At 43.0% G+C, this 27219-nt stretch overlaps 1 protein-coding gene across 1 annotated transcript; it reads right to left on the reverse strand.

The window, feature by feature from the left end:
- Positions 1 to 2046: 2046 nt before the first annotated feature.
- DOLPP1 (dolichyldiphosphatase 1) lies at positions 2047 to 25165 on the reverse strand. Its single transcript, XM_077478514.1, has 8 exons — positions 25073 to 25165; positions 15355 to 15455; positions 15175 to 15259; positions 14953 to 15052; positions 12329 to 12427; positions 12113 to 12241; positions 7002 to 7091; positions 2047 to 3189 (listed from the first exon to the last, which is right to left on the reverse strand). Exons 1-8 carry the CDS (start codon positions 25146 to 25148, stop codon positions 3153 to 3155), a joined length of 717 nt encoding a protein of 238 aa, XP_077334640.1. The 5' UTR covers positions 25149 to 25165; the 3' UTR covers positions 2047 to 3152.
- Between the last annotated feature and the right edge of the window lie 2054 nt (positions 25166 to 27219).

The following is a 27219-nucleotide window of genomic DNA, read 5'->3' on the forward strand; positions in this document are numbered from 1 at the left end:
AAAATATTTTTTTTTAAATATGTTTTGGTATCGGTTTTCGGCCTAGTGTATTTTTCATTTTCGGTATCGGCACCAAAAAACCCATTCGGTGCACTATACATATATTCATTTAAAAAAAAAATGTATTATTACTATAATGAAATAAATATGATGCAACAACGTATTATGCAATACGAGTCTAATCTCCAACTTAAAATTAAATATAACAAATAAATTTAAAATATAATGAAGTGTGTAACTTCACAATAAGCAATACCAGTGCCGTACTAATTTGAGCTATTTTTTTTTATAGTAAATGTTAGGTGGAATTCCAATGATTTGGCCCTCTAATCTAGCATAGGTCCAAGTCTCAGGTACACACACACACACACACACACTTTTTTTTCCTTGTATATTTTTTTCTAAGTATAAACATGTATGGATATATACATGCATGTCCGCGTAGGTTTACCATGGACATGCATGTTATACGTGTCCTATCTATTGTCAGGAATAGGCCCCCCGTTTTTTCGGCTCCAGTGGGACCACATTGGCGTTCTCCGACTGGGACACCTGGGAATGAGGCCAAGGAGATTGAAAATAACTTGACAAACTACAACTATTTGAATGAAACATCTTTTGATGTTTTCTCCCCCTCTTTCTCTATTTTTTGCCACGGGAGAATACCATCGCCGGCATACCATGTTGATCTTTGTTTTTAATGTTTTCTACTTGCAACATTGAAATATATACCATCTATCTCTATTGTGCAAGTAAATATCTCAAATAATGTACAACTTATCTTGAAAAATGTCTATCATGTAAAAATTTGTTGACTGTATATTTTGTGCTTTAGATGAACCTCTTTTCCCTCTGCACCCATGAAGAAGGAATTTTCCGAAACGCGTTGGGCATAAGGAGGACATACATCTTATCTTTTTGACATGGTAATATGTGCAAATCTTTTTATTATGTGCGATTTCTAATAAATAATTGTTTTACTACATATAAAAAGAAAACATTTTTTTTGATATTACTCTATTGAAAACGTTTTTTTTATTATAAAATTGTGTTGCCTATAAAGTCCATCCAGGGGAACCCCTCTTTTCTTTTCCTAATGTGAAATTTGGATGTGGCACACAATATAGGCTCTATACTTGCCATTCACTCTTTTTTACCAGCAGTGGCATGTGCATAGACTGACTAGTAGCCTGGGCTCACACTAGAACGGTAGGGGACACTGCATAAGATTCAGATAGGAATCGCACTGCATTTCTATTCAAATCACATGCAGTTATTTAGGCCCCTTTCACACTGGGGCGGGAGCGTCGTCGACGGTAAAACAGCGTTTTTTTGCGGCGGTATGCGGCCGCTAGCGGGGCGGTTTTAACCCCCGCTAGCGGCCAAAAAAGGGTTAAAACCGCCCGCAAAGCGCCACTTCGCCGGCGATATAGCCACGCTGCCCCATTGATTTCAATGGGTAGGAGCAGTGAATACACCACTCCAAAGATGCAGCTAGCAGGATTTTTTTTCACAGTCCTGCTAGCGCACCACTCCAGTGTGAAATCGGCCAGATTTTTTCAGGCACTATTTTTAGAGCTGTAGCGCCTGAAAAATGTCCCAGTTTGAAAGGGGCCTTACAGTCCAATTAGGGACATTTCTATTTGGTATACACTCAATTTGCATCGCACAAAAAAGGTGCAGACATTTTTTCTTCTGCCACACTGGAATCAAATAACATGGGTGTCACAACACCCATGCATCCCAATTCTTGCAATCACACTGCATTTTGCAACCTAATAGTCATTTTAACATTGACGCCAGTGGCAGATGGCATAAACAGAGTTTGACTTCAGTGTGGTGCAGGAAATGCTCAGGATTCGCTGCGTTTCCTGCACCGCATATGTGCAAACTGGGGCTTATGGAGCAGATGTTCTACCTGACTAGACTTTTGGCCATGACAGGCAAGCAGATCAACAAATCACTCATTTGGATGATTGTAAGCTCTAACGAGCAGGCCCTCCGAGTCATGGTGAACTAAAACAGAGCACTCCACAAAAACCTCCATTTAGAATCAAGTTGAACGGTTTAATGAATTATGTAAATCAGGCAAACTCCTCTTGGTTTCATGCTTACGGGAAATGTATAATGCAGTGGATATTTAGATGTGCGGGAACTTAGCATCCGATGAGACGCTGCTGCCAGCAACATCAAAAGGCAGCCAAGAGCCCCATGTGACTTACAAGCCACTGGATGGGGACCGCTGCTCTAGAGCTTTGTCAGTTCACCAGATACTGCAGATATCATCCTTAATGAGTAACCGCTCCAACAAATACTTATACTTTTCTCTTATTTTATCACACAAACAATAATAAAAAAAAACAAAGATCACTAGTGTTAAAAGGGTTATTTGTAGTCCTTAATTGAAATCTTGTTCAAAGTGCAACAGGAATTGCTTCAAGCCCTCCAGCTGTCATCTTTCTGTAGGCACCGTGGCGAGCATAGCTGCAGTAAAGTGTGAGATCCTGCCAAGCACGCCAGTTGTTAAAGCACAGGTTCTTGAGTGCTTCACCATCCATGTTCAACAGGGTGATGGCAAGTGCAAAAAAAAATAAAAAAAAATAAAAAATAAAAAAGCGCAGCATTATCCAAAAAATAGAAAAAGAAAAAAAAAAAAAGTTGCCAGAATTCACAGCATTATCCACCCCATACTTATTAGGTTTCATTTATATTTTTTTTTAATAAATAAAAATAAAAAAAGGTGGGTATTCATGCAATAAAAATGGTTCAGTTCTTTCAGTATTTTTTTCCTTTCAGGAAAAAGGAAAGATGGGGGAATTAGTGGAAAAAAAAAAAAAAAAAAAAAATAAAAAAAAAAAAAAAAAAAGCTTATAGCTTTTATAATATTCCATCGGTCTGTCTGCCATCAATTGACTGATCATTGAACAGCGTGCATTTGAGTGCATTGGCCCCAGTCCTGACATGCAGAGGAGGGCCACTGGCAAAGACAGGCATTGTAAACCCAGTGAAGGCCTCTTTCTTTATCTTTTGGTCCGTCAGTTTAAATGTTCCTCGGTGCGCCATGGGCTGTACTGGCTTCAGTTCCTTCCGACCGCCATGATATTGTGGACGCTACCGTCATACCCCACCCTGTCAGTTTGCTCGTTGTTGTCTCACTGAAGCTTTGTACCGAGTTTACGTTGTCTGTTTCTGAAGGGGTAGTGATGAAAATGAAAGAAAAAAATAAAGTAAGTAACTGTGTTAAGCCTACCAAAAAAAAAAAAAAAAAAAAATCTATATGGCCAAAAGCTTGTATATACCCGACCATCAAACTTATATTGACTTGTTAGAAATACCATTGAAAAACCATGAACATTTAACTGTATAGGGATTCTCCCGCCACCCTCTCCATTGCTTTAACAATCTCAACTCCTTAGATTTTGGGAGTATGAGGATATTTCTGCCCACTCAGCCAAAAAGCATTTGTTAGATGAGGTACTGATGGTGGACCAGAAGATGTGGCTTAGTCAGTGTTCAAGTTCATACCCAAGGCATTCACAAAGGTTGAGGTTAGGGGTCAGGCCTTGCAAATTCCTCCGCACCCAACTGGTCAAACCATGTCTTTATGGACCTGGCTTTGTGCTGTAGGATTATCAGTACTCTTCATTGAATAACATGAATAATTTGGAGAAGTATCCACATACTTTTGGATATATTGTTTAATGATTATCTTTCAGCCCTGGTTCACACCAGTGCGATTTGACCGTTTAAAATCACATGACAGGTCGCACACCATTGCCGGCAATGGAACTGTTCAAGTTGTAGCGACTTTGAAAGGTTCCTGCACTATTTTTGCAATTTCATTGTGTCCTGCATTGATTTTGTTAGATGAAGTTGCAAGCCGAAATGAAATGGCACATCAAAATTGCACTGATCAGCGGCTTAAAAAATAAAAATAATTTGCACTAAAGTAGCGGTATTTCAAAGCCGCAATGGTGGGAACCAGGGCTCAATCTGTACTGCAAAAATGACAGCTGAAGCCTGACTTGTTTCTACCGGCAACAAAAACATGCATACATGTCATTCTTTTACAATCTTCCTTAAAAATACCAATGATACAGTGTATGGGATTACGTAAATACTCAATGTTGAACACTGCACTGGTTATTTTCCACATGGTCTTTAATGAAAGATATATAATACAAGCTTGGATAGGAGCTTTAATTTTGGATACAATAAAAAAGCATTTACAGTGCATTGAAAAAGTATTCATATCCCATTGGAATTTTGTCATGTTACAAACAAAAACAAATGCATTTTATGTGATAGACCAACACTAAGTGGCACATAATTGTGAAGTGAAAGGAAAAATGATTTCAAATGGCACTGTTCAATCCATCATCCATGGCCGTCCACCTAAACTGACAGGCCAGACAAGGAGAGCATTAAATCAGAGAAGCAGCCAAGAGGCCCATGGTAACTGTGGGAGGAGCTGCAGAGATCCACAACTCAGGTGGGAGAATCTGTCCCTAGGACAACCATTGGGTCTTGCACTCCACATTGCTGAAAGAAAGTCATAAGTCCTCCCATTTTCAGTTTGAGAAAGCCATGGGGGGGACACAGCAAACGTGGAAGAAGGTGCTCTGGTTAGAGGAGACCAAAAATGACTTTTAGTCCAAAAGCAAAATACCATCCCCACTGTGAAACATGGTGGTGGTAGCAGCTTGTTGTAGGGATGCTTTTCTTCAGCAGGGACAGGGAAGCCAGTCAGAGTTGATGGGAAACTGGATGGAGCCAAATACAGGACAATCTTAGAAGAAAACCTGTTAGAGAATCTGTAAAAAACTTGAGACTGGGGCAGAGGTTAACCTTACAGCAGGACAATGACCCTAAACATACAGCCAGAGCTACCATGGAATGGTTTAGATCACGGCATATTCATGTGTTAGAATGGCCCACTCAAAGTCCAGACCTAAATCCAATTGAGAATCTGTGGCAAGACTTAAATTGGATGGAGAGCATCTGTGAACAGCAATCTGACAGAGCTTGAGCAAAACCGTACCCAAAAAGACTTGCAGCTCTAATTGCAGCAAAAAGGTGGTTCTACAAAGCATTGACTCGTTTGAATACAAATGAACGCCAAACACTTTTTAGATATTTGTAAAAAAAAATTGAAAACCATTTATCATTTTACTTCCACTTCACAATTAATGTGCCACTTTGTGTTGGTCTATTACATAAAATCCCAATAAAATACATTTAAGTTTTTGGTTGTACCATGACAAAATGTGGAAAAATTTCAAGGGGTGTGAATACTTTTCCAAGGCACTTTAAACCTTTACAACAAGAACATAAATGGCAATAAAACCAGCTGATTGGAGAAGACAATGTAGCGCCAATATGTAAAAAAAGGAGCAAGATACATCCCTGGGAATTACAGGGCAGGTAGCCCAACATCAACAGTATACAAGCGCTTGGAGGGGGATGGTGAGAGACTATATACAAGATTTTAGTAATGACAAATGATATCATTAGCAGTACTCAGCATGGATTCAAGAAGTTCTTGCCAAACTATTAACCTTCTATGAGGAGGTGAGTTGCCATCTAGATAAAGGAAGGTCCGTAGACATGGTGTATCCGGATTTTGCAAAAACAGTAAGCTATGTTGGCATGGACCATATAGGGCAAGTACATGGATTAAAAACTGGCTACAGGGACAAGATCAGAGGGTGGTGATAAATGGGGAGTACTCGGAATGGTCCTGGGTGGAAAGTGGGGTCCCCCAAGGTTCTGTCCTGGGACCAATCCAATTTAATTTATTAATAAACAACCAGGAGGATGGGATAAACAGCGCAATCTCTGCATTTGCGGACAATACTAAGCTAAGCAGGGCAATAACTTCTTTGCAGGAGGTGGAAACCTTGCAAGAAGATCTGAACAAATTAATGGGGCGGGCAACTACATGGTAAATGTGGTTTAATGTAGAAAAATTAATAATGCATTTTGGTGGAAAAAATATGAATGCAATCTACTCACTAGGGAGAGAACCTCTGGGGGAATCTAGGGTAGAACAGGACCTGGGGGTCCTAGTAGACGATAGGCTCAGCAATGGCATACAATGCCAAGCTGCTGCAAGCAAAGCAAACAGAATATTGGCATACATTAAAAAGGGGATTAACTCCAGAGATAAAATGATAATTCTCCCGCTCTTCAAGACTCTGGTCCGGCCGCATCTAGAGTATGCTGTCCAGTTCTGGGCACGAGTCCTCAGGAAGGATGTGCTGGAACTGGAGAGAATCCAGAGAAGGGAAACAAAACTAATAAAGGGTCTGGAGGACCTTAGTTATAAGGAAAGGCTATGAACACTGAACTTAGTCTCTCTGGAGAAGTGATGCTTGAGAGGGGATAGGATTTCAATTCATAAGGAAATTAAATAAGACCTGCACCCATTCACAAAATTTTGAAGAAAAGCTGTTTAACCTTAAACTGCGTAGAGGGTTTTTTTTTACTGTAAGAGTGGTAAGAACGTGTAATTCTCTTCCACAGGCAGTTGTTTCAGCAGGGATCATCAATAATTAAAAAAAAATATTAGATAAGCACCTGAATGACCACAACATACAGGACTTGATGGACTTTGTGTCTTTTTTTTCAACCTTGCCTACTATGTAACCTGACACAAGTCCCACATTTTTAACAAATAATTGGATGTGATGTAATGAAAATCAAAAGACTAATATTCATGTGCACTGTTAATTAAAATGTGTGCATGTTTAGGGTAGTTCACCTTCTCTTGCTACGGTGTCAGTACCAAAATGAAAATTTTTTACATGTAGTTGTATACTCTTCTTTCTGTAAGCATGCTTATCCCATAAGATTAGAAAAAAAAATAAAAAATCTTTATGAAGACAAGTGTACATGATTACAGGTAGTGATCTATTTAGAAAATGTTATTACTGTGTGTAACAAGGGACTATTAAAAAAAAAAAAAAAAAAAAAAAAAAAAAAAAAGGAAACCTATTCACCTGGCTTCTGATCGGGTTACTGTGTACTCAAACCACAAGATGTTGGGGATCAAACTGGTGTCACGGATAAGGAAGAATTCGGAGATCGGCCTGTGGACAACAAAATACAAATATAAAAATCGAATTGCATGTAACAGATTAAGCAACGGGTTCACTTTTTTTTTTTTTAACTCAAAACGGATTTTATTGGTACAAAAATACACACAAGTCATCACATAATCAGCGCAATATACATATTCAAGCAGCATACATTAGAGGTCGACCGATATATCGGCCGGCCGATATTTGCCGTTTTTTAAATAATCGGCATCGGCCGATTGTGCTGATAAAAAGCCGATTCTACAGGACTTTGAAATGACTTCTGTAAGAAGTCAGTGTGAGTTGCCTGAGTCGTCATAGCAACACTTTCCTCTTCTCTGGGCAGACTGCCAAGAAAAGAACTAAATGATACAATGTTTACACTTCAATGAATGAAGTCATCTCTGTGTGTAGAAGTTCTCAGTTTAACCATTTAAAGACTAAATCTTTTCTGACACTTGTTGCTTACAAGTAAAAATCCTGTATTTTCTGCCAGAAAATCACTTAGACCCCCCAAAAATTATATATATATTTTTAGCAGAGATCCTAGGGAATAAAATAGCGGTTGTTGCAATATTTTATGTCACACGGCATTTGCACAGAGGTCTTTCAAATGCATTTTTTGGGGAAAAAAATACCCCATTTAAAAAATAAAAATAAAATAAAAACAGTAAAGTTAGCCCATTTTTTTTTTGTCCAAAAGTTTTGACTACCCGTTTTTATTTAATATATAGTTTTTTTTTTTTTTTTTATCTAGATCATACATACAAGTAAACTGATTGGAGGTTTGTTTTGTTTAATAAATGTTTAAGTGTAAGAAATTTTCTGTATCACTTATGAAGGCTGCTTTCACACTGGAGCGGGCAGGCGTTGATGATAAAACGCAAGTTTTAGCGGCTCTTTACCATCATTTTAGTGGTGCTATTTGGCTGCTAGTGGGGCACATATAACCCAGCTAGCGGCCAAGGAAGAGGTTAAATGCCCCCATGAAGCACCGCTGCCAAATCGCATGGCATGCGCTTCGGCAGTGGTGCCCATTCATATCAATGGGCAGGAGTGGTGGAGGAGCGGTATACACCACTCCAAACGTGCTGCTTGCAGGACTTTTTTTTTTTTAAGATCCTGCCAGCGCATCGCCTCAGTGTGAAAGCACTCTGTCTTTCACACAGACTGCATGGGAGCCATTTTGCAGGCACTTTACAGGCGCTATTTTTAGCCCAAAAGCGCCTGAAAAATCGCCCCAGTGGGAAAGGTGTGTTAGATCAAGGGGGATTAAAAATAAATAAATAAAATAAAATCGGCCTAACATATCGGCCCAAAAAAAAAAAATCGGCATCATATATCGGCTATCGGCCGCCATGATTTCTAAATATCGGCATCGGCCAGAGAAAAACCCATATCGGTCGACCTCTAGCATACATATAAAGGCACATTTCACTTATCAAAGTCATACACCACAAGCGATATAAGTCATCTCCCTATTCTAACATCACACCACATGTACAAATCAAGACGGTCCATTCGGGCCGCAGCCCCAGTGCCCCCTTGCCCGCCCTCTAAAACACCACATTCCCCATTATAGCTTCCCTTATACTCCCTAAATAAACAACCTACCCATAACCAGCTCCAAGGGTGACAGCCCGGGGGTATCAAGCCAGGGTCCCCACAGTCGTTCAAATCGTCCCGCCCGGCCCATGTGTTGGTAAATATACTTTTCCATGCTTAACATGTTCCCCATCTGAGTTATCCATTCCTTCAACCTCGGGGGGTCACTTGCTCTCCAGTGTTGAAGGATAAGTTTACGTGCTAGAAAAAGAGCTCTCCCTATGGCCTCCTTAACTGGCACCTCCAACGGGAGATCATCCACCACACCCAAAAGGCACACCTTTGGATCCTGTGGAATCCGTACCCGGAAGGCCCCATTGAGAGTATCAATGACCCCTGACCAATATATATGCAATTTGGGACAGCGCCAGAGCAAGTGTATGAGGTCTCCCCTATCCCTGGCACAAAGGTCCCCCTCCCCAATCCCCATCTTATACAGTCTAACCGGCGTGCGGTGCACCCTCATGACAATGTATAGTTGCGATAGTCGCTGTGCCGTATTCAGTGAGCAACCCTGTATTGCCTGTAAGGCCTCCGCCCATTGGTCCTCCTCAAATACTCCCACATCCCTTTCCCATGAGACAATTACCCTTGCGGGGAAACCCGGCATAGATGCATTTAGTAACATACTATAGGAACTGGATATAAAACCTTTGAAACTGGTAACTTCTGTCACATACCGAAAGATTGGGGTGGGAGATTGCATCCAGGGATTATTTCCAGCCTGAGCCTTAACAGCATGGCTCAGTTGCAAATAATAGAAGTACATACCCCGAGGGACGCCATATCTTTCCCTCAGTTCTGCAAAAGAGAGCAGTTTACCCCCAGAAAAAATTTGAGACATGAGAGTCACTCCGCATCGCCTCCAACGTTCAGCACAAGTCAGACCAAGCATCTCCCCGTAATACCGATTATGCCATATCGGGCTATACTCCGTGAAGCCCTCCACATTTTGCAATTGACGTGTTTTATTCCATATTTTTTGAAGTAGGGCGTACGTTGGAAAGAGCTTGTTAGACTTGGCGAACGACAAGGCTTCCAGACCAGCCACCACCTTGTCCGAGCCCGCGCTATGTGTCAGGAGAGCAGTGGCGGGATTACCCACCCCTCCCCCAGTTTCCCGTCCGTTTGCTATGGCACGGGCAATATGTTGTAACTGTGCCGCTATATAATAAAGCCACGGGTTGGGCAGGGCCAGCCCTCCCGCCTCCTTGGGTTTCTGAAGCTGTTCCAGTCGTATTCTAGGAGGTTTGTTAAGCCAAATGAATGCTCTAAATAAGGAGTTAATAATTCTAAACATTTTAAGCGGAATTACCATGGGTGTGTTATGTAAAATATACAGTAATTGTGGCATAAAAATCATTTTAATAAGGTTCACTCTGCCTATCAGCGACATTTTCAATTTAGCCCAAACTTTCGTTTTATCTCTGATCCTACTTAGTAACGGGGAGAGATTCAGTGATAAGTATTCACATGGTCGCGGGGTGACCCATATCCCCAGGTATTTAAATTTGTTAGCAACCGGGATATCGTGTAGCGCGGGATCCCGAGGGGAGGAAGAATCTAGTAACATAAGGTGCGATTTGGTCCAATTAATCACCAGGCCCGAGAACGACCCAAAGTTCTGAACCACTTTCATGGCCTCAACCAGAGACCCAGATGTATCCCCCAGTAACAGCATAGCATCATCAGCGTATAACATTAATTTTTCATGCAGCTGCCCATATTTAAAACCCGTTATCAAGGGGTTGCATCTCACCAGGGCTGCCATAGGCTCAATGGCAATAGCAAAAAGTAAAGGGGACAGAGGGCAGCCCTGTCTAGTCCCTCTAAACAAGGGAAAAGGAGCTGACACCCTTCCCGCTTCCCTTATTACCGCAGATGGAGAATTATACAATAGTTGTACCCATGATAAAAAGCCAGGTCCAAACCCAAATCTCTCAAGAGTCGCCCACAGGTATCCCCATTCAATGCTATCAAAAGCCTTATGGGCGTCTAGCGACAACAGCGTCCTGTCACCCACATTATCTGCGCGGGACTGCACATTAAGAAATAAGCGGCGGAGGTTGATTGCCGTAGACCGTTCAGGTATAAAACCCGATTGATCCGGATGGATGAGGGAGGCGATCACCGTATTCAATCTCCGGGCTAGCACTTTAGCAAGGATCTTGATATAACGGGTTCACTTTAAACAGGACCCTGCCAGCAGTACATGCCAACCTCATCTGTGCTCCCCACTTGGACAAAGTTCACTGGTACTTTCAAGTATGGGAGAACATGCGACTCGCCCTCCTCCCTCCCATGTGACAAATATGGTGTGCTGGTGGGACCAGCATTAATGAGAACCCTTTTACTTTGGTCTGCAAAAGGTAAAGCACAACCACATTAACCACCGTACATATACTGCAGCAAGGCGACCCGGCTGTGTAAAATAACGTACCTGTGCGCGCTGCCGGAGCGATGGCCACCATGACCCGCCAATCTTTCTGTGAAGAGACGGATCAGCGGTGTGCCTATGTAAACAAGGCAATCTGCTGATCTGTCAGGGTGGAAAGGAGAGATCTTTGCGTTTCAGTTAAGCTGAAACATTATCTCTCTTTTCCTCCAGTCTGTGCCTCCCCAACACAGTTAGAAAACACCTCCCAGGGACACACTTAACCCCTTAATCACCCGATAACCCCCTTCCCTGCCAGTGTCATTTATACACTGAGGGTGCATTTTTTTTTTTAGCACTGATCACAGTATTGATGTCACTGGTCCACAAAAAGTGTATCCCATAGATTTAGACGCTATAACTTTTGTGCAAACCAGTCAATACACACTTATTGGGATTTCTTTTACCAAAAATATGTAGCAGAATACATATTGGCCTAAATTGATGAATTTGCTTTTTTTTATTTGGAATGTTTTATAGAAGAAAGATTTTTTTTTGTCAGTCTTTTGTTTATAAGCACAAAAAAAAAAAAAAAAAAAAAAAAATATAATGCAGGAGGTAATCAAATACCACCAAAAAGAAAGCTCTATTTTTTTTTTTAGGAAAAAGAAGACACACATTTAGCTGAAGTGGTTAATTTCTTAAAGTGGAAAATGTGTGCGGAGCTCCCTCCCCAACACAAATTTATCTCATGTGCTGGGAAAACTTCTTAGAAGTGACTCATGCTGATAACAGAGAAAGGAAGCACCAGAAAGAACAATTAGAGCTTTGGAGATAGACAAGTAAACACTACAGATATACAGTAAGTGCTTTGCTCAGATTCCATGACTGAGGTTTACAACCACTTTAATATAGAGAAGGACAATACTAATAACCTCAGAATAACTTCTAAAGCAGACTGCATGTGTATTAAACCCACACAATTTAGGAGTGTTTAAATACAGAATCCAAGTATGGACAGATTTTTGAGTCTCTACTATTAAACATAGCTTACCAGGCTGCGATTCTTGGGAACAGCGGTGTTAGGATCTCCTGTGTGAAAACAAACCAGGCTATAGCCAAGATGCTTCCAGCCACAGCTCCATATGCAACTTGACTCCAGCTGTGATACATGAGATACACTCTGCCAGGGAAGCACAGTTGTTAGACAGAATGCAGCACAATGTGCTTGATAGTACACATGAGAGCCTGTGTGCGCCATTGTGCTTACCTACTATACGACACAAGACACGCTGCTGTCAGGAGACACAAGGACAGTACATGGCGCCAAAGCAGGTCCAAGAACCGAGCATTGTTGGTCTGGTGCATTCTGATAAGACAGCAACATGAGGTGAAGTTCAGAAATACCAAGCCAATTTAAAGCTGATCTTAAAATGTATACTAGAGCTGGCCATAGATGGATTCAATCAGAATAAAAGTGATTGCTGATTTTTTTTTTAATGTATACCCATAAATTCTCTGATTGGATGAGTGGTGATGGTGATGTCACAGCTCCTCCTCTCCAATCAGAGTATGTGAGAAGGTGTTCTGTCAATGGCGGCAATGTCAAACGAACAAACCCCTGTGATCAATGTGCAGGGGAGCAGCCACTCTGCACAGGCCCTGGAAAAAAATCACAGCGATCACTGTAGTAGCAATGACTGCCAGCTTCCACAGCGGCCCCTCACATATGAAATATGCATACCTACATTAATCCAGGCTAGACCAATTTAAGTATGCAATTAAGATCATACCTAGTTCAGCTTTAAAGTGTCTGTAAACCCAGATAACAAAAAGGTAAAAAACTGAACAATTTTAGCTAAATCAGCAAAGCAGCACAACTCATCTGTGCAGAGTCTTACAGGAATATGATCAGCCTGTCATCTATAACCCTCCCCGCTTTGCTACTGGAAAAAAAAAAAAGTCACCACGCCCCCTTCTCCTTTGACTGACTGACATGCAAAGGAGACTCATGCACGAGCATGAGTGAAGGGTGTGTGTCTCTTGCTGCCCCAGTCTGAGTGAAAGTGTTTTCCTTGTAGTGCTTGTACAGTACATACGGAAAGTATTTACATTTCTATACTTTTTCCACATTTTGTTATGTTACAGCCTTATTCCAAAATGGATCAAATTCATTATTTTCCTCAAAATTCTACAAACAATAAATACACCATTGTGACAATGTGAAAGGAGTTTGTTTGAAATCTTTGCAAATATATGTATTTTCTTGTGTACATAAGTATACACAGTCTTTGCTCAGTACTTTGTTGAAAGCAGCTATGGCACCAATCCAGCCTCAAGTCTTTTTTGAGTATGATGCTACAAACTTGGCACACCTATTTTTGGGCAGTTTCATCCAAGCTCCATCAGGTTGGATAGGGAGCGTCAGTGCACAGCCATTTTTCAGTCCTCTCTAGAGATGTTCAATCGGGTTCAAGTCCAGGCTCTGGCTGGGCCACTCAAGGACATTCACAGAGTTGTCCCGTAGCCACTCCTTTGTTATCTTTGCCATGTGCTTGGGGGTGTTGTCCTGTGGGAACTTGAACCTTGCCCCAAAACATTTTGGAGCAGGTTTTCATCAGGGATGTCTCTGTATATTGCTGCATTTATATTCCTTCGATCCGGACTAGTTTTCCAGTTCCTGGCACTGAAAAACATTCCCACAGCATATTGCTGCCACCACCATGCTTCACTGTAGAGATAGTATTGGCCAGGTGATGAGAAGCGCCTGGTTTACGTGAGACACGATGCTTGCCATTCAGGCCAAAGAGTTCAATCTTTGTTTCTGACCAGAGAATTTTGTTTCTCATGAATGAATGAATGAATGAATGAAATACTTATATAGCGCACAATGCGAACTGAATCGCCTCTAGGCCTCATGGTCTGCAAGTCCTTCAGGTACCTTTTTAGCAAACTTTAGCTGGGCTGTCATGTGCCATTTACTGAGGAGTGGCTTCCATCTGGCCACTCTACCATACAGGCCTGATTGGTGGAGTTCTGCAGAGATGGTTGTTCTTCTCGAAGGTTCTCCTCTCTCCACAGAGTAACGATGGAGCTCGGTCAGAGCGACCATTAGGTTCTTGGTCACCTCACTGGCTCCAATCCAGTTGTAGAAACATCAAGGATGATCAGTGGCAACAGGATGCACATGAGCTCAGTTTTAAGTGTTATGGCAAAGGTTGTGATTTTTTTTTTTTGTATTGTAAATAAATTTGCAAAGATTTCAAACAAACTTCTTTCAAATTGATTTAATCCATTTTGGAATAAGGCTGTAACATAACAAAATGTGGAAAAAAGTGAAGCTCTGAATACATTCCAGATGCACTGTAAACCTCATATACATTATTTCTCCAATACATGCACCATTTTATAGTTTGTTATGTAAAAATCCAAACCGCTATATTATTACCTCTGTATTTCTTTAGGGAATGTAAAAGATGTATGTATATGTAACTGTACCCAGGTTTTATAGTTCTGTTGCCTCATAGCAGTACATCTGCAGTGTGAGATTTCTAAAGGCACTGATGTCTCTGATTTCTATTCTTCCGAGATTGGATTAGGTCAGTGTCGTGCTGCTAACTGTTCTCCTTGCTGGAGAGAAAGCTGTACCTAAGGAACTGCAGTGCAGGAATATCCCTGCTTTTGCTTTATTTAGTCTGTGATGATGTGCTTCCTCCAGTAAGTGAAAGGAAGGTAAGCTAAAGCACTAAAGGTACCTGCTTTACACCAGGAAGGGGTATTTTTCTTCTTAACTATTGTATTTTTTAGCATCAATTACACACACTACATTTACCCTTAACGACATTATACTACCTTTTATTTATGGTAGAGTTAACTTTTAACAATCCAACTCACCTTAAATAAAGGAAGAGGAATGAATATACAGAGAAAAACCACATGAACTGAGAATGACTGGAGGGTAACCCATACTCTGTTGTGACTGTTGTGTGTGTCCCTGTCAAATTAAGGGGAGAGATTACCAAGTGAAAAATCAGCATCTTCTACAAATCTAATTCAACAAGCCTTTTCCACACAGGTGAACCTGAGGCAGTGAGCCTTCATCACACAATAACTCACCTTCACAAGGACGTGGCTCCCTCACTATATTTTTTATTAACCAGTTTACACCTTCATTCGTTACCAAGCCCCCCAGAAAGGAAATCTGCAAACAGAAAGGAACAATATGACGTCATGATCTGGGACAAGAGGGGGAAAAAAAAAAAAAGAAGGATGACCAGTAATAATATGTGAACTGACCGTGTGAAGTTCTCTCTTGAATATGATTAGCGTCACAAAACTGACGAGAATAAAGATTGGAGAGAGGCTAAGGTAGGCCAACAGCTGCCCATAGACTTCCCCTGTAGGATAAACAGAGAGCAGAAGATAGAGGTCATTAGAAACTACATCATTATTAGAGGTCGACCGATATATCGGCCGATATTTGCCGGTTTTTAATTAATCGGCATCGGCCGATTGAGCTGATAAAAAGGCAGATTTAGAACAGTGGGACTTGGAAATGACTTCTGTAATAGAAGTCAGTGTAAGTTGCTGAGGTCATAGAAACGACTTTCCTCCTCTCTGGGCAGTCTGCCAAGAAAAGAACAAAAGATACAATGTTTACACTTGAATGAACTCATCTCTGTGTGTAGAAGTTCTCAGTTTAACCATTTAAAGACTAAATCTTTTCTGACACTTGTTGCTTACAAGTAAAAGTCCTGTATTTTGTGCCAGAAAATCACTTGGACCCCCCAAAAAGTATATGTTTTTTTAGCAGAGATCCTAGGGAATAAAATAGCGGTTGTTGCAACATTTTATGTCACACAGCATTTGCGCAGAGGTCTTTCAAAATGCATTTTTTGGGGGGGGGGAAAAAAATACACTAAATGATTTAAAAAAAAAAAAAAAAAAAAAAAACGAAAAACAGTAAAGTTAGTCCATTTTTTTTTTCGTACAAAAGTTTTGAGTACTTGTTTTTATTTTATAGGCTGCTTGCACACTGGAGCGGGCAGGCGTTGATGGTAAAATGTTGCTAGTTTTAGCAGCGCTTTACCATCATTTTAGCGGTGCTATTCAGCTGCTAGCGGGGCACATATAATCCAGCTAGCGGCCGAAGAAGAGGTTAAATGCGCCTGTGAAGCACCGCTGCCAAATCGCATTGCATGTGCTTGGGCAGTGGTGCCCATTAATATCAATGGGCAGGAGTGGTGGAGAAGCGGTATACACCACTCCACTTTTTTTTTTTTTTAACATCCTGCCAGCGCATCGCCTCAGTGTGAAAGCACTCTGTCTTTCACACAGACTGCAGGGGAGCCGTTTTGCAGGCACTTTACAGGCGCTATTTTTAGCCCAAAAGCGCCAAAAAAAAACGCCCCAGTGGGAAAGGTGTCTGTTAGGTTTTATGAGATGAAGGGGGATTTAAAAAAAATTAAAATAAAAAATAAAAATCGGCCTAACATATCGGCCCAAAAAATAAAAAAAATCAGCATCATATATCGGCCATCGGCCGCCATGATTTCTAAATATCGGCATCGGCCAGAGAAAAACCCATATCGGTCGACCTCTAATCATTATCCAACACAATTTGCTTATTTTTTTAACATTTTTTTTACAGTATTGAGCAGCCCCCCCTCCCCTCTTAACACCTATGTTGACTTACCTGTGTAAAAAATATGTTTACTTACCTCTTCTCAGCCAACTCCAGTCCTGTCACGTGATCAGCTCCTTTGTCAGCCAGTAATGCCTGCAGGGGAGAGTAGGAAGCAATGGCTATGATAGGGGAGCCTGTGACACCACCCCTCCATTCTTTACCAGCTGCTGTTAAGTGCTCTCCCCTGCAGCCGCTGCTGGCTGACACAGCAGATCACATGACTGGACCATAGCAGACTGAACATAGTTAAGTGAGTGTTAGCAAGGAGGAAGGGACATTTTTAAAGCAAGTTAGTTTTAAGCTGAAGCTTTACTTTAACAATCATCTGTATAGATAAATAAGTAAAGGGAACCTAAAACTGATTTGCGCTGTAATCCCCTACACAGCCCAGCGTTGTCAAACACTGGGAGCCTGCTTATAGGAGAAAGGGAAAATCATGATCTCAGTGTGTGGATGCTGTTCACCAGCCAATTGGCAGAATTGAGGTGGATCAGTAACCAAGCTATCTTGCCTGCAGTTGGAGCAAGCAGTTATCCACCTAGCTTTGCAGTCTGGCAGGGCTCAATACATAACAGGATTTGCTGGACATAATCACAAATCCTTTAGCAGCTAAACAGTTCTGATGCAATTTTTTAAGTTTTAATCATTTAGTTGTCTGCCAAGCGACAACAATGCAGAAAAGGGATTATCATTTTCCAGACTGTATGCTGGTTTTCAAGTAAACAATGGTAATTTGAATTCCAAAATGTAAAGTGGTTTTCCAAATCTATAATGTGGCTCCTCTACAAACTCTAATGGTGCTTATTAGGCTACTTTTACACTGGGGCATTGCATGTGCTGGCAGTAAAGCGGCTATATTATTTATTTATATAGTGCCGCCCCATTGTTTTCAATGGGAAGGGGCGCTATAGGAGCAGTAAATACACAGTTCCTACAGCGCTCCAAAGATGCGGCTTGCAGGACTTTTTTTGACCGCCTTGCAAGTGCACCACTCCAGTGTGAATGCCCTCGGGGCTTTCACACTGGAGACACAGCAGCGGCTGTTTCATGGCGCTTTGCAGGCACTATTTTTAGCACTTTAGCGCCTGCAAAGCGCCTCAGTGTGAAAGCAGCCTTAGTGTTTTTTTTTTTAATTAAAAAAAGTTAGCGCAAAAGCAACAGCAGAAGACACTCCAGAACCCATAATGGCCAGACTTCCCTGTACTTCTCTTTGGGGGATATTTACTGAAACTGAAGCACACAAAATCTGGTGCAGATGTGCATAGTAACCAAGAGAAAGAACTTACAACAGGGGGCTCAAGCTGTTGCTAAACTACAAGTCCCATGAGGCATTGCAAGGCTGACAGTTACAAGCATGACTCCCACAGGCAGAGGCATGATGGGACTTGTAGTTTTGCAACAACTGGAGGGCCGCCAGTTTGAGACCCCTGACTTACAATTTATTCAGAAACACAATCATTAGAGCATTCAGGATATAGATAAGGTGGGGGTTATTAAAGTGGTTGTAAACCCTTACAAACCACTTTGACCTACAGGTAAGCCTAAATTAAGGCTTACCTGTAGGTCCAAGCAATATCTCCTAAACCTATATGGTTTAGGAGATATTTGCCCGAAAACAGGCACCGCTGTCTACGGCGCATGCGCCGTAGACAGCGGCGCGCAGGCGCACTAAGCGCGGCATTTCCAAAAATGTAGCTGCCGCGCGTGTCGACTCCCGTGCGCATGCGCAGGAGTGACGTCAAATGACAGCGGCGGAGCTGCGAGACGCCACCAGCAAGATGGATGCGGCGGACTACAGGGGACAGCTGGCTCCTGTGTCAGGTAAGTGACACATAATGGGCTACTATGCGATGCATAGTAGTCCATTATGCTTTGCAGGGAATGAAAGAGGAAGTAAACCCATCAGGGTTTACTTCCTCTTTAAAACTGCATGGTGCAAAATATGGTGGAGCTCTGCAAGTGCATACCAAACAGCTTCCAGGTTTTAGCCCTGGTTTAAACTGAGCACAGCTTTAAATTGTGTGAATTCATCTGAACTCGCACGATTTCAAAGCAGCAATTCAGTCCAACTTTGGGGCGACTTGAAAGGCATCATCATCATGCACAGTCTATTGAAATTGCCCCCCGAAGTCACCAAAATTAGTGCAGGAACTAGTTTTGGAAATCAGTGTGGTGCCGCAAAGTCGGCATCACACCGATTGGGATGCTCCTATTGCCAGCAATAGGTTTTGATTTGACATGCAATTTGACCTGTCAAATGCGCCAATGTGAATTTGAACAAGCTGAAGTGAAAGTGAAACCATGCACAGCTGCAGCAGATTCTGAGTGCACTCGTTTTAGTAAATCTCCTCCAGTGAAGGTATACTCACAGACATGCTCTGCCTTCAAGCTGCAGATGTTCACCCATGATAAGCTCCAGTGTTTGGGGTGTAATGTCACCCCCCCCCCCAAGAGTGCTCAGCCCAGGTGATTGATCACTCAGGCCAGAGCAATGTTGCATCCTCCCCCATACCTGGATGGCCTGGAGTAAGGAGGAAGTGACAGAGAGCGAGTATACTGTGCTGAGGAGGTGGACTGTCAGGATGCACTGTCACTTTGCCTTAAAATAGAATTCCAGGACAAAGCAAACTAATCTGAAAAAATGCTCCCCCCGCTCCTAACATGTATGCTGAGACTAACCTGTCTAAAAAAAAAAAAAAAAAAAAAAAGGAAAAGAAGGTCTTTATACTTACCTATTTTCTGGCTACTCTAATCTGGTTACATGATCTCTCCTGTGTCGGCCAGCACTGGCTGCAGGGAAGAGGAGACAGTGCACAACAAAGTCTGGTAATGCCTGGGAGCATGATGTCAGTCATGGGCTTACTATGGCCCATCCATTGTTGGTGCTCCCTCCTCTATCCAGCAAATGCCAATGGCTGACGCAGGGAAACTGGATCACATTACCAGACTGGAGTGGCCTAAAATTAAGAAAGTATACAGATCCTTCTTAAAGGGGTTGTAAAACCTTTGGGTTTTTTCACCTTAATGCATCCTTTGCATTAAGGTGAAAAAAACTTCTGGCAGTGACCGCCCCCCGCCCCCCGTTTTACTTACCTGAGCCCTCAAACTTGACCCATGAGGACAAGCCGCCTCTCTGCCTGGGGTTCTCGGCTCTTGATTGGATAGATTGATAGCAGCACAGCCATTGGCTCCCGCTGCTCTCAATCAAATCTAATGATGTGGGCACCAGGGCCCGAGTCCTGCATTCGGCCTTTATTGATGCTGAATGCTGGATTTAGGAGCCCGCCCACAAGGTAACCCCCCCCCAGGAGAGCGCTTCTCCCAAGGGGTTATCTGATGTGGGGAGGAGCTGCCGAGAGACCCCAGAAGACGAGGTTCAGGGCTACTCTGTGCAAAATGAGCTGCACAGTGGAGGAAAGTATGATATGGTAAGTATGATATGGTTGATGGGGGGGAAAACAAGTTGAGCAAATTTGCTCAGTCTATGACTGGCCTTACACAGGTTGGTCAGCAGAGGGAGGGAGCATTGTTAAGATTAGTTAGGTTTATCTTGGATTTCTATTTTAAATGGGGGGGGGGGGGGGGGAATATAATATAAAACCAGATTTTAGGTTGCCAAACTTGTATAAAAACAAAAAAAAAAAAAAAAAAAAAACATAGTGAATGATTTTAACAAACTCAAGACTAAAACGCCTTTTACATTTGCCTGCAGTCATGCTTTAAATAAGCTGAATACATACTGATATCTTCATAACTCCCATCCCACGCAGTCATAAAGAGCCACAATTTAAGGCAGCTGACTGATAAGATACTGTCCATCCACAACCGTCTCTTTCCTGCATATACTATAACATATTCAGCATCATAGCAGAAACATTTTACAAGCTCTAGCTGAAAGGAACGTACTAATACTGAGGCTGGCAGCTTCCTTCTCAAAATGCTAGCTTGCTTGGCCATAGTGCTGATCTTTATTAAACATTTTAATTAGAAATTGTGCCATAGAAATATATTTTTGTATCAGTTGGATATAGTCTGCATCATTTTACATTTTTATTTTTTTTCTAGATATAAACAAAGTATCAATTTAGATCCATACAATGGAAATAAGATGGAACACATTCTGTAGCCTCTTAGGACTCAAAGAAGCGGCTCCTACAGGCTTTTGAGCTCTTATTTTTACTGCCTGGTAACTCCCCTCCATGTTAGCCAATGTGTCCATGCACACTATGGCTTTTTCAGGCTGGGTTCACACCATTGAAAATTGGATGCGGAAGGTCCACATCCAATTCGCAATAGCAGGAGATTTTGACCGGCTCTCTATGGAGCCGGTTCACATATCTCCGCAGCAGGTCCGGTGCATTTTGCTATCAAGCTGAGGGGAGGGCTTGTGAGGAAAAATAAATAAAAAGCATTTAGGATGGATATTCTGAGGCATTTGAAATGCCAAACGGAGAGGCTAAAACCAATGCCTAAAATTTTACCTTTTTAAAATCTGTTCCTTTCAGCACCGCTAAGCGAGACCCCTTAAAGTGAATGGTGCCGCTCTTACTCTTCTCACTCGCCACACTGAAAAGCTTTATCTCTCCATTGCCGGTGTCTTTTCCACCGCATGCTGCTGCAGCCCGGCTGGATCCAGACACCGCAGAGAGAGAACAGAGAGGAGGAGCGGAGGGAGGATCCGATCATTGCCCTGCCCACCTAGGCACTGATAATGGACCAAAGCCTCGGATCCAGGGTCCTGCTGTCACCTTAGGGCAGGAGATTGTGGCATTCTTGGGGTGCCCTGTGTTGAAGCCAGGACCTGACAGGAGCAGAGGCCTTGGGGAGGCAGCAGACCAGGCCACCAGCTGACTGCCAGGAGGAGAGGTAAGTGAGCCATCATACTGAGGCTGAGTGAGATTTGAGAAGAGGGAGTATTTGTGAAGTGGGGGGGGGGGGCATTTGTGGAGCGTAGAAGGTAATGCTGGGGGTTAATAATGCGTCCGCTGAGGCCAGTGATGGGGGTTAATAATGCGTCCGCTGAGGCCAGTGATGGGGGTTAATAATGCGTCCGCTGAGGCCAGTGATGGGGGTTAATAATGCATCTGCTGAGGCCAGTACCGTTGTTTTTGAAGTTTGCATGCGGCCCCCATGGGATAGGAAAACTTGTCTTGTGGCCTTCAGGTAATTTTGAGTTTGAGACCCTTGCCTTAATGTGTAAGAAAAGACTGATGTGAAGCAGCCTTCAGTGTCAATGCACATTTTTTGGACCCACTACGGCACAAACCTACCCTAAACGCCATAGATGTGTTAGCGTGCATTTCAATTAAAGTCAATGAAGGTGTTTTTAGGCCTCATTCACACGTGATGTACTATATGTTCTGTGCAGGCAGTCCTATTATTATTATTATATAGGATTTATATAGCGCAAAGAGTTTGCACAGCACTTTACAACATAAAGGGAGACAATAAAGCAACAATACAATTCTATACAAAAGGGTTAGTAGGGCCCTACTCCTGGGAGCTTGCAATTTGCAATCTAAGAGGGAGGTGCTGGTGAAACAAAAGCTAGCAACAGTGAGGGATGAACTGATGACATAAATAGAAGATATTGTTATTAGCTGAAGGCAGGATAGGCTTCTCTAAAGAGATAGCCAGACAGATTAGGGTAGTGAGTTCCAGAGGATGGGAGAGGCCCTGGAGATGAGCATGGGAGGAGACGAGAGCTAGAAAGCAGAAGGTTTTGAGAGGAGTGGAGAGGATGGTTTGGGCGATATTTGGAGATGAGATTGGTGATGTAGCTTGGAGCAGAGTTGTAGATGGCTTTGTAAGTTATTGTTAGTATTTTTAATCTTATACATTGGGAAGCCAGTGGAGGGATTGGTAGAGAGGGGTGGCGGACACCGAATGGTTGTGAAGGTGGATGAATCTGGCAGCAGCATTCATGATGGACTGATGGGGGATAGTTTGAGGAGAGGTAGACCTATGCGAAGGAGTTACAATAGTAAAGGCGAGAGATAACAAGGGAGTGAATGAGTAGCCTGGTTAACAGGGGCGTATTTTGGACATGTTACGGAGGCGACGTCTACAAGATTTAGAGAGTGATTGGATTTGGGGCTGAAAGGAGATGTCAGAGTCCAGAACTACACCCAACACCCTGGCATGAGGGGAGGGACTGATGGCTGTATTATTGATGGAGAATTCAGGGAGGGGAATATTACCAGCTCGGTTTTAGAAAGATTGAGTTTGAGGAAGTGATAGGACATCCATACTGAAATGTTGGCTAGTAATTCATAAGGAGACTGAAGGAGTGAGGTGAGGAGTAGACAGACAGATTTGTGTGCCGTCAGCATAGAGATGGTACTGGAAGCCATGGGAGTTTATGTCAATACATATTAGAGTTGCCACCTCATCTCTTTAAACCCGAACCCACAGGTTCTGAGGCCAATTAAATACAGTAAGGCACTGAGTTTAACCACTTGCAGCCAGCCGTATAGCAAATTGACAGCGGCAAAGAGGTGTTACCCTGAACAGACGTCATATGACGTGATCAGGACAACAGAGATGGCACAGGGGCGCGCAGCGATCTGAGGTGCTGGGTGTTAGTCTGACACACTGCAACTCCGATTGTGGTATGAAGCCTCTGACAGAGGCGTCTTACCACGTGATCAGGAAGATGAAGATGAACCAGGAAGTGCCAGTAAATGTCTTTCCTCGGTGCACGCTGACAGGGAGAGCTGATAAACACATTGATTATCAGCACAGCCCCCATCAAAAGGTGCACATCAGCTGCCAATCAGTGCCCATCACCTGTCAGCCTGTCCCCCCTCTATAAAACGCCTGTCAGTAGCTCATGGTCAGTGCTGCCTATCCAGCCCCCACCTATCAGTTTTTTTTTTTTTTTTTCAAAATGGTCAGTCTTTTTTCATTTATAGAGCAAAAATTAAAATCAAATACCACCAAAAGAAAGCTCCATTTATGGAAAGAAAATTATAAAAAAATGTGTTCGGGTACAGTGTTGTATGGCCGCGCAATTGTCATTCACAGTGCGACAGCACTCAAAGCTGAAAACTTTCCTGGGTAGGAAGGAGGTGGGGGTGCCTGGCATTGAAGTGGTTAATTATCACCATAATCAGCCACAGAACTTGTCTAATTAATAATGTTTGGGTTTAAATGGATGAGGTGGCAACTCTAATACAGATGCAACTGCTGTATCCCAATATGAAATGTGGGTGCGTTTGGGGACACGTGTCGGCACTGATGTCCCATTGGGATGCAGCGGCTGTGCCCCAGTTGACCTGACTCGGACTGCCGGTACGGGGGATGTATGGAATACCTGCCCTGCCCATGGTATAATAATCCCCATGTGAATGAAGCCCAAGTGTCAGCAGGACTCTGCAGGCAGCGATATTTTTTCCTCGCCGCAATGCAAGACACCGCTAACGCTGCCGTGTGCACAGCTCCATCCACCCCCTGGTTTAACTTCCTCCTAGAGTGTAAGCTCTAATTAGCAGGACCCTCCGATGCCTTCTGAATAAGGATGAGCTCAGACATGTTCACAACCTGCACGTCCCCTCCCCTGCCAGGAAGTCGGCGCTGCACAGCGCTAATCACAGGCAGCCAGACATTTCCCCGATCCGCGGCTGCAGAGACTGAGAAATGTCTAACCGCCTGTGATTAGCACTGTGCCGCCTTCCTGGCACGCGAGGGCGTGTGCGGGTTGTGAACACGCCTCAGCTCATCCTTACTCCTTAATAGAATTGTATTGGAACGGCACTGTCATGTTGTAAAGGGTTGTGCAAACTTTTGGCGCTGTATAAATCCTGAATAACAACAACTAATATAAACGGCATGGATAGGAAGTTGGGAAGTGGTAAAAACACAGCAAAACCCCCTATTTTTACCACCTGTCTGATAAAGGCCTAATAAATGTATTGGTGATGGGTGTGGTGTGCCCATCCCCCCTGTGAGAGGTCAGAGTCCCGCCCCCCCTGTGAGAGGTCAGGGTGCCCAGGAATGCTGAACGAGGATGGACAAAAAGTCCTGCTATTAGGACATGTATGTATCTCTAGCACAGTCCATCCTCACGTCCACTAGGTGGCACAGTATACAGGTACAGGAGGCGGATAGACAAAGGCTTTTCCAGTCCTCAAGCCATCACACAGGCCACCTAAGCACATTTAAGTCCTGACGCGCATGTGCAGACTTAGCAGCCCTACCATCATACAGCGCATGCGCAGAACCCAGACAGTCCCATAAAGGGATCGCAGTTTGGCAGATAAACCCTTCCCCGTGAGTCCAACTCAGCCAGCGCCGGCCGAGGGACTGAAACTATAAACCCGTCTTTACCTGCAGGATATTCAACGTGCGTGAGGGAAACAGGGCGCCATTGAGCTGAGAGCGAGCACTGTTCTACTGCCGCCATCTTACCCGGATACCGGGCGTTTGGAAACAACCAATGGCGAAGCAGGGAAAGGCGCCGGCCAATGGGAGGAAAAAGACAGCGGACGCGTCGGAAGGAGCCAATGGCAAAGCAGAACAGGTAGAGGCAGCGCCCAATGGCGACGCCATCAGAGAGACAGTGAGGGAGCTGGCGCGTATACGCCAATGTGTAGGCCAATCCGAGAGAAGAACTTTACTGCACTAGCCAATAGGCTGTGGCAGAACTTCTTTCAGCGGACTGCCGACGCTGTGGTAGACTGGGTTTAGGGTAGCGGCCAGCTCCTATGCGGTAGTGGAGTCCTGGTGACGTGAGGTCACGTGTGCTGGCTCCATACTGGCGTGTGTGGAGTGTGTGCGACCTCCTGAAGGAATGCTACAGGAATGTGAGCGCAAGAATTCGAATGGCAAACCGTGTCCTTGTGTGACCAATGGAGGAGGCCTGTCCTATGAGGGGCTCAGAGCTCAAACATGGGCCAGTGTGAGGGGCCAAGAGCCTGTCACTAACACTACCTCATAACAAAAACATCATCTATGGTCCTTTATGGGGTAATTGTTTAACCACTTCATTACCGGCAACTTTTACCCCCCCCCCCCTTCCTGCCCAGGCTAGCTCTCAGCGCTGTCACACTTTGACAATTGTGCAGTCATGCAACACTATATATATATATATATATATATATATATATATATATATGTGTGTGTGTGTGTATATATATATATATATATATATATATATATATATATATATATATATATATATATATATGTATGTATATGTATATGTATGTTTTAGACAGACAAGAGCTTTCTTTTGGTGGTGGTATATAATCAGCTCTGGGGTTTTATTTTTTTGCTAAACAAGCAAAAAAAAGACAAAATACTGAAAAAAATAAAGTTTTTCTTTGTTTCTGTTATAAAATTTTGTAAATAAGCAATTTTTGTCCTTCACTGATGTGCGCTAATGAGGCGGCATGGATAAGCCGACCCAAGGTACCTCATATGACATACTTGATTTTGAGCACGGTATATCTGAATGATGGGTGCAGCTACAGGCATCATTCAGATAACAGCGATTCCCTACACACCATAAGAACGATCATAGCGGCTGTTCCTCCACTTGATCATTCTTATGGGCGGCGAGAGGGGGCGCTTCCATCGGAGAATGGATCCGCTGGCCCCGGATGGTGACCATAGAGATTTCTGGCAGACCAGATGGTTGCTGGAGTCTCTATGATCATTCAGAGCCCGGTTGTAATTTTATGACGTCACGCCCGGCCTCTGCATTCAAATAAATGGCGCTGCCTTGGCTGGGATGCCGTGATCTTTTTTTTTATTTTATTTCAGGCTTCCCAGCCTAGAGGTGAGATGTGGGGTCTTACTGACCCCATATCTCACTAAAGAGGACCGGTCATGCCATATTCCTATTACAGGGGATGTTTACATTCCTTGTAATAGGAATAAAAGTGATGCATTTTTTTTAAAGTGGCAAACTAAAAAAAAGCAAAGTAAAATGAACAATAAAAAAAAAAATTAAAGCGCCCCTGTCCCCGTGTGCTCACACGCAGAAGCAAACGCATAAGTAAGTCCCACATATGAAAACAGTGTTCAATCCACACATGTGAGGTATCATTAGAGCGAGATTAGCCCCAGACCTCTATAACTCCAAAAATGTAACCAGTAAAAATTTTAAAACGCCTATGGGGATTTTTAATTAACAAAATTTGGCGCCATTCCATGAGCATGTGCAATTTTGAAGCATGACATGTTAGGTATTAAAGTGGTGTTGCCACCAAAAAAATAAAACTACTTAAAATTCTTAAAAAAAATCAAAAAAAAATAATTGGCAAAAAAAAAATTTTTTACTCACCTCTAAATACCGGTTGCTAGGGGGTCCCTCGTAGTCTGCCTTCTTCATTGCCCGGGCTGGTGACATCACTTCCCCTCGCGCCGCACATTCACCTGGGACCTGTCATGTGTCCCAGGTGACTGTACGGCGTATCACGGCGCCCTGCGCCGCTCGCGCATGCGCAGTGGGTGACCGGCTGTGAAGCCAC

Source organism: Lithobates pipiens, unplaced genomic scaffold (genome assembly GCF_037356315.1).
Source record: "Lithobates pipiens isolate NorthernLeopardFrog02 unplaced genomic scaffold, aLitPip1_a1.2 Scaffold_1, whole genome shotgun sequence".
Taxonomy (NCBI): domain Eukaryota; kingdom Metazoa; phylum Chordata; class Amphibia; order Anura; family Ranidae; genus Lithobates; species Lithobates pipiens.

Excerpts from the sequence above, each read along its gene's own strand:
- DOLPP1 (XM_077478514.1), bottom strand. The coding sequence starts at position 25,148 with ATGGCGGCAGTAGAACAGTGCTCGCTCTCAGCTCAATGGCGCCCTGTT. Across the intron at positions 15,456-25,072 it reads GCACGTTGAATATCCTGCAG|GGGAAGTCTATGGGCAGCTG; the intron begins GTAAAGACGGGT and ends TTTATCCTACAG. Across the intron at positions 12,242-12,328 it reads TGTCTTGTGTCGTATAGTAG|AGTGTATCTCATGTATCACA; the intron begins GTAAGCACAATG and ends CTTCCCTGGCAG.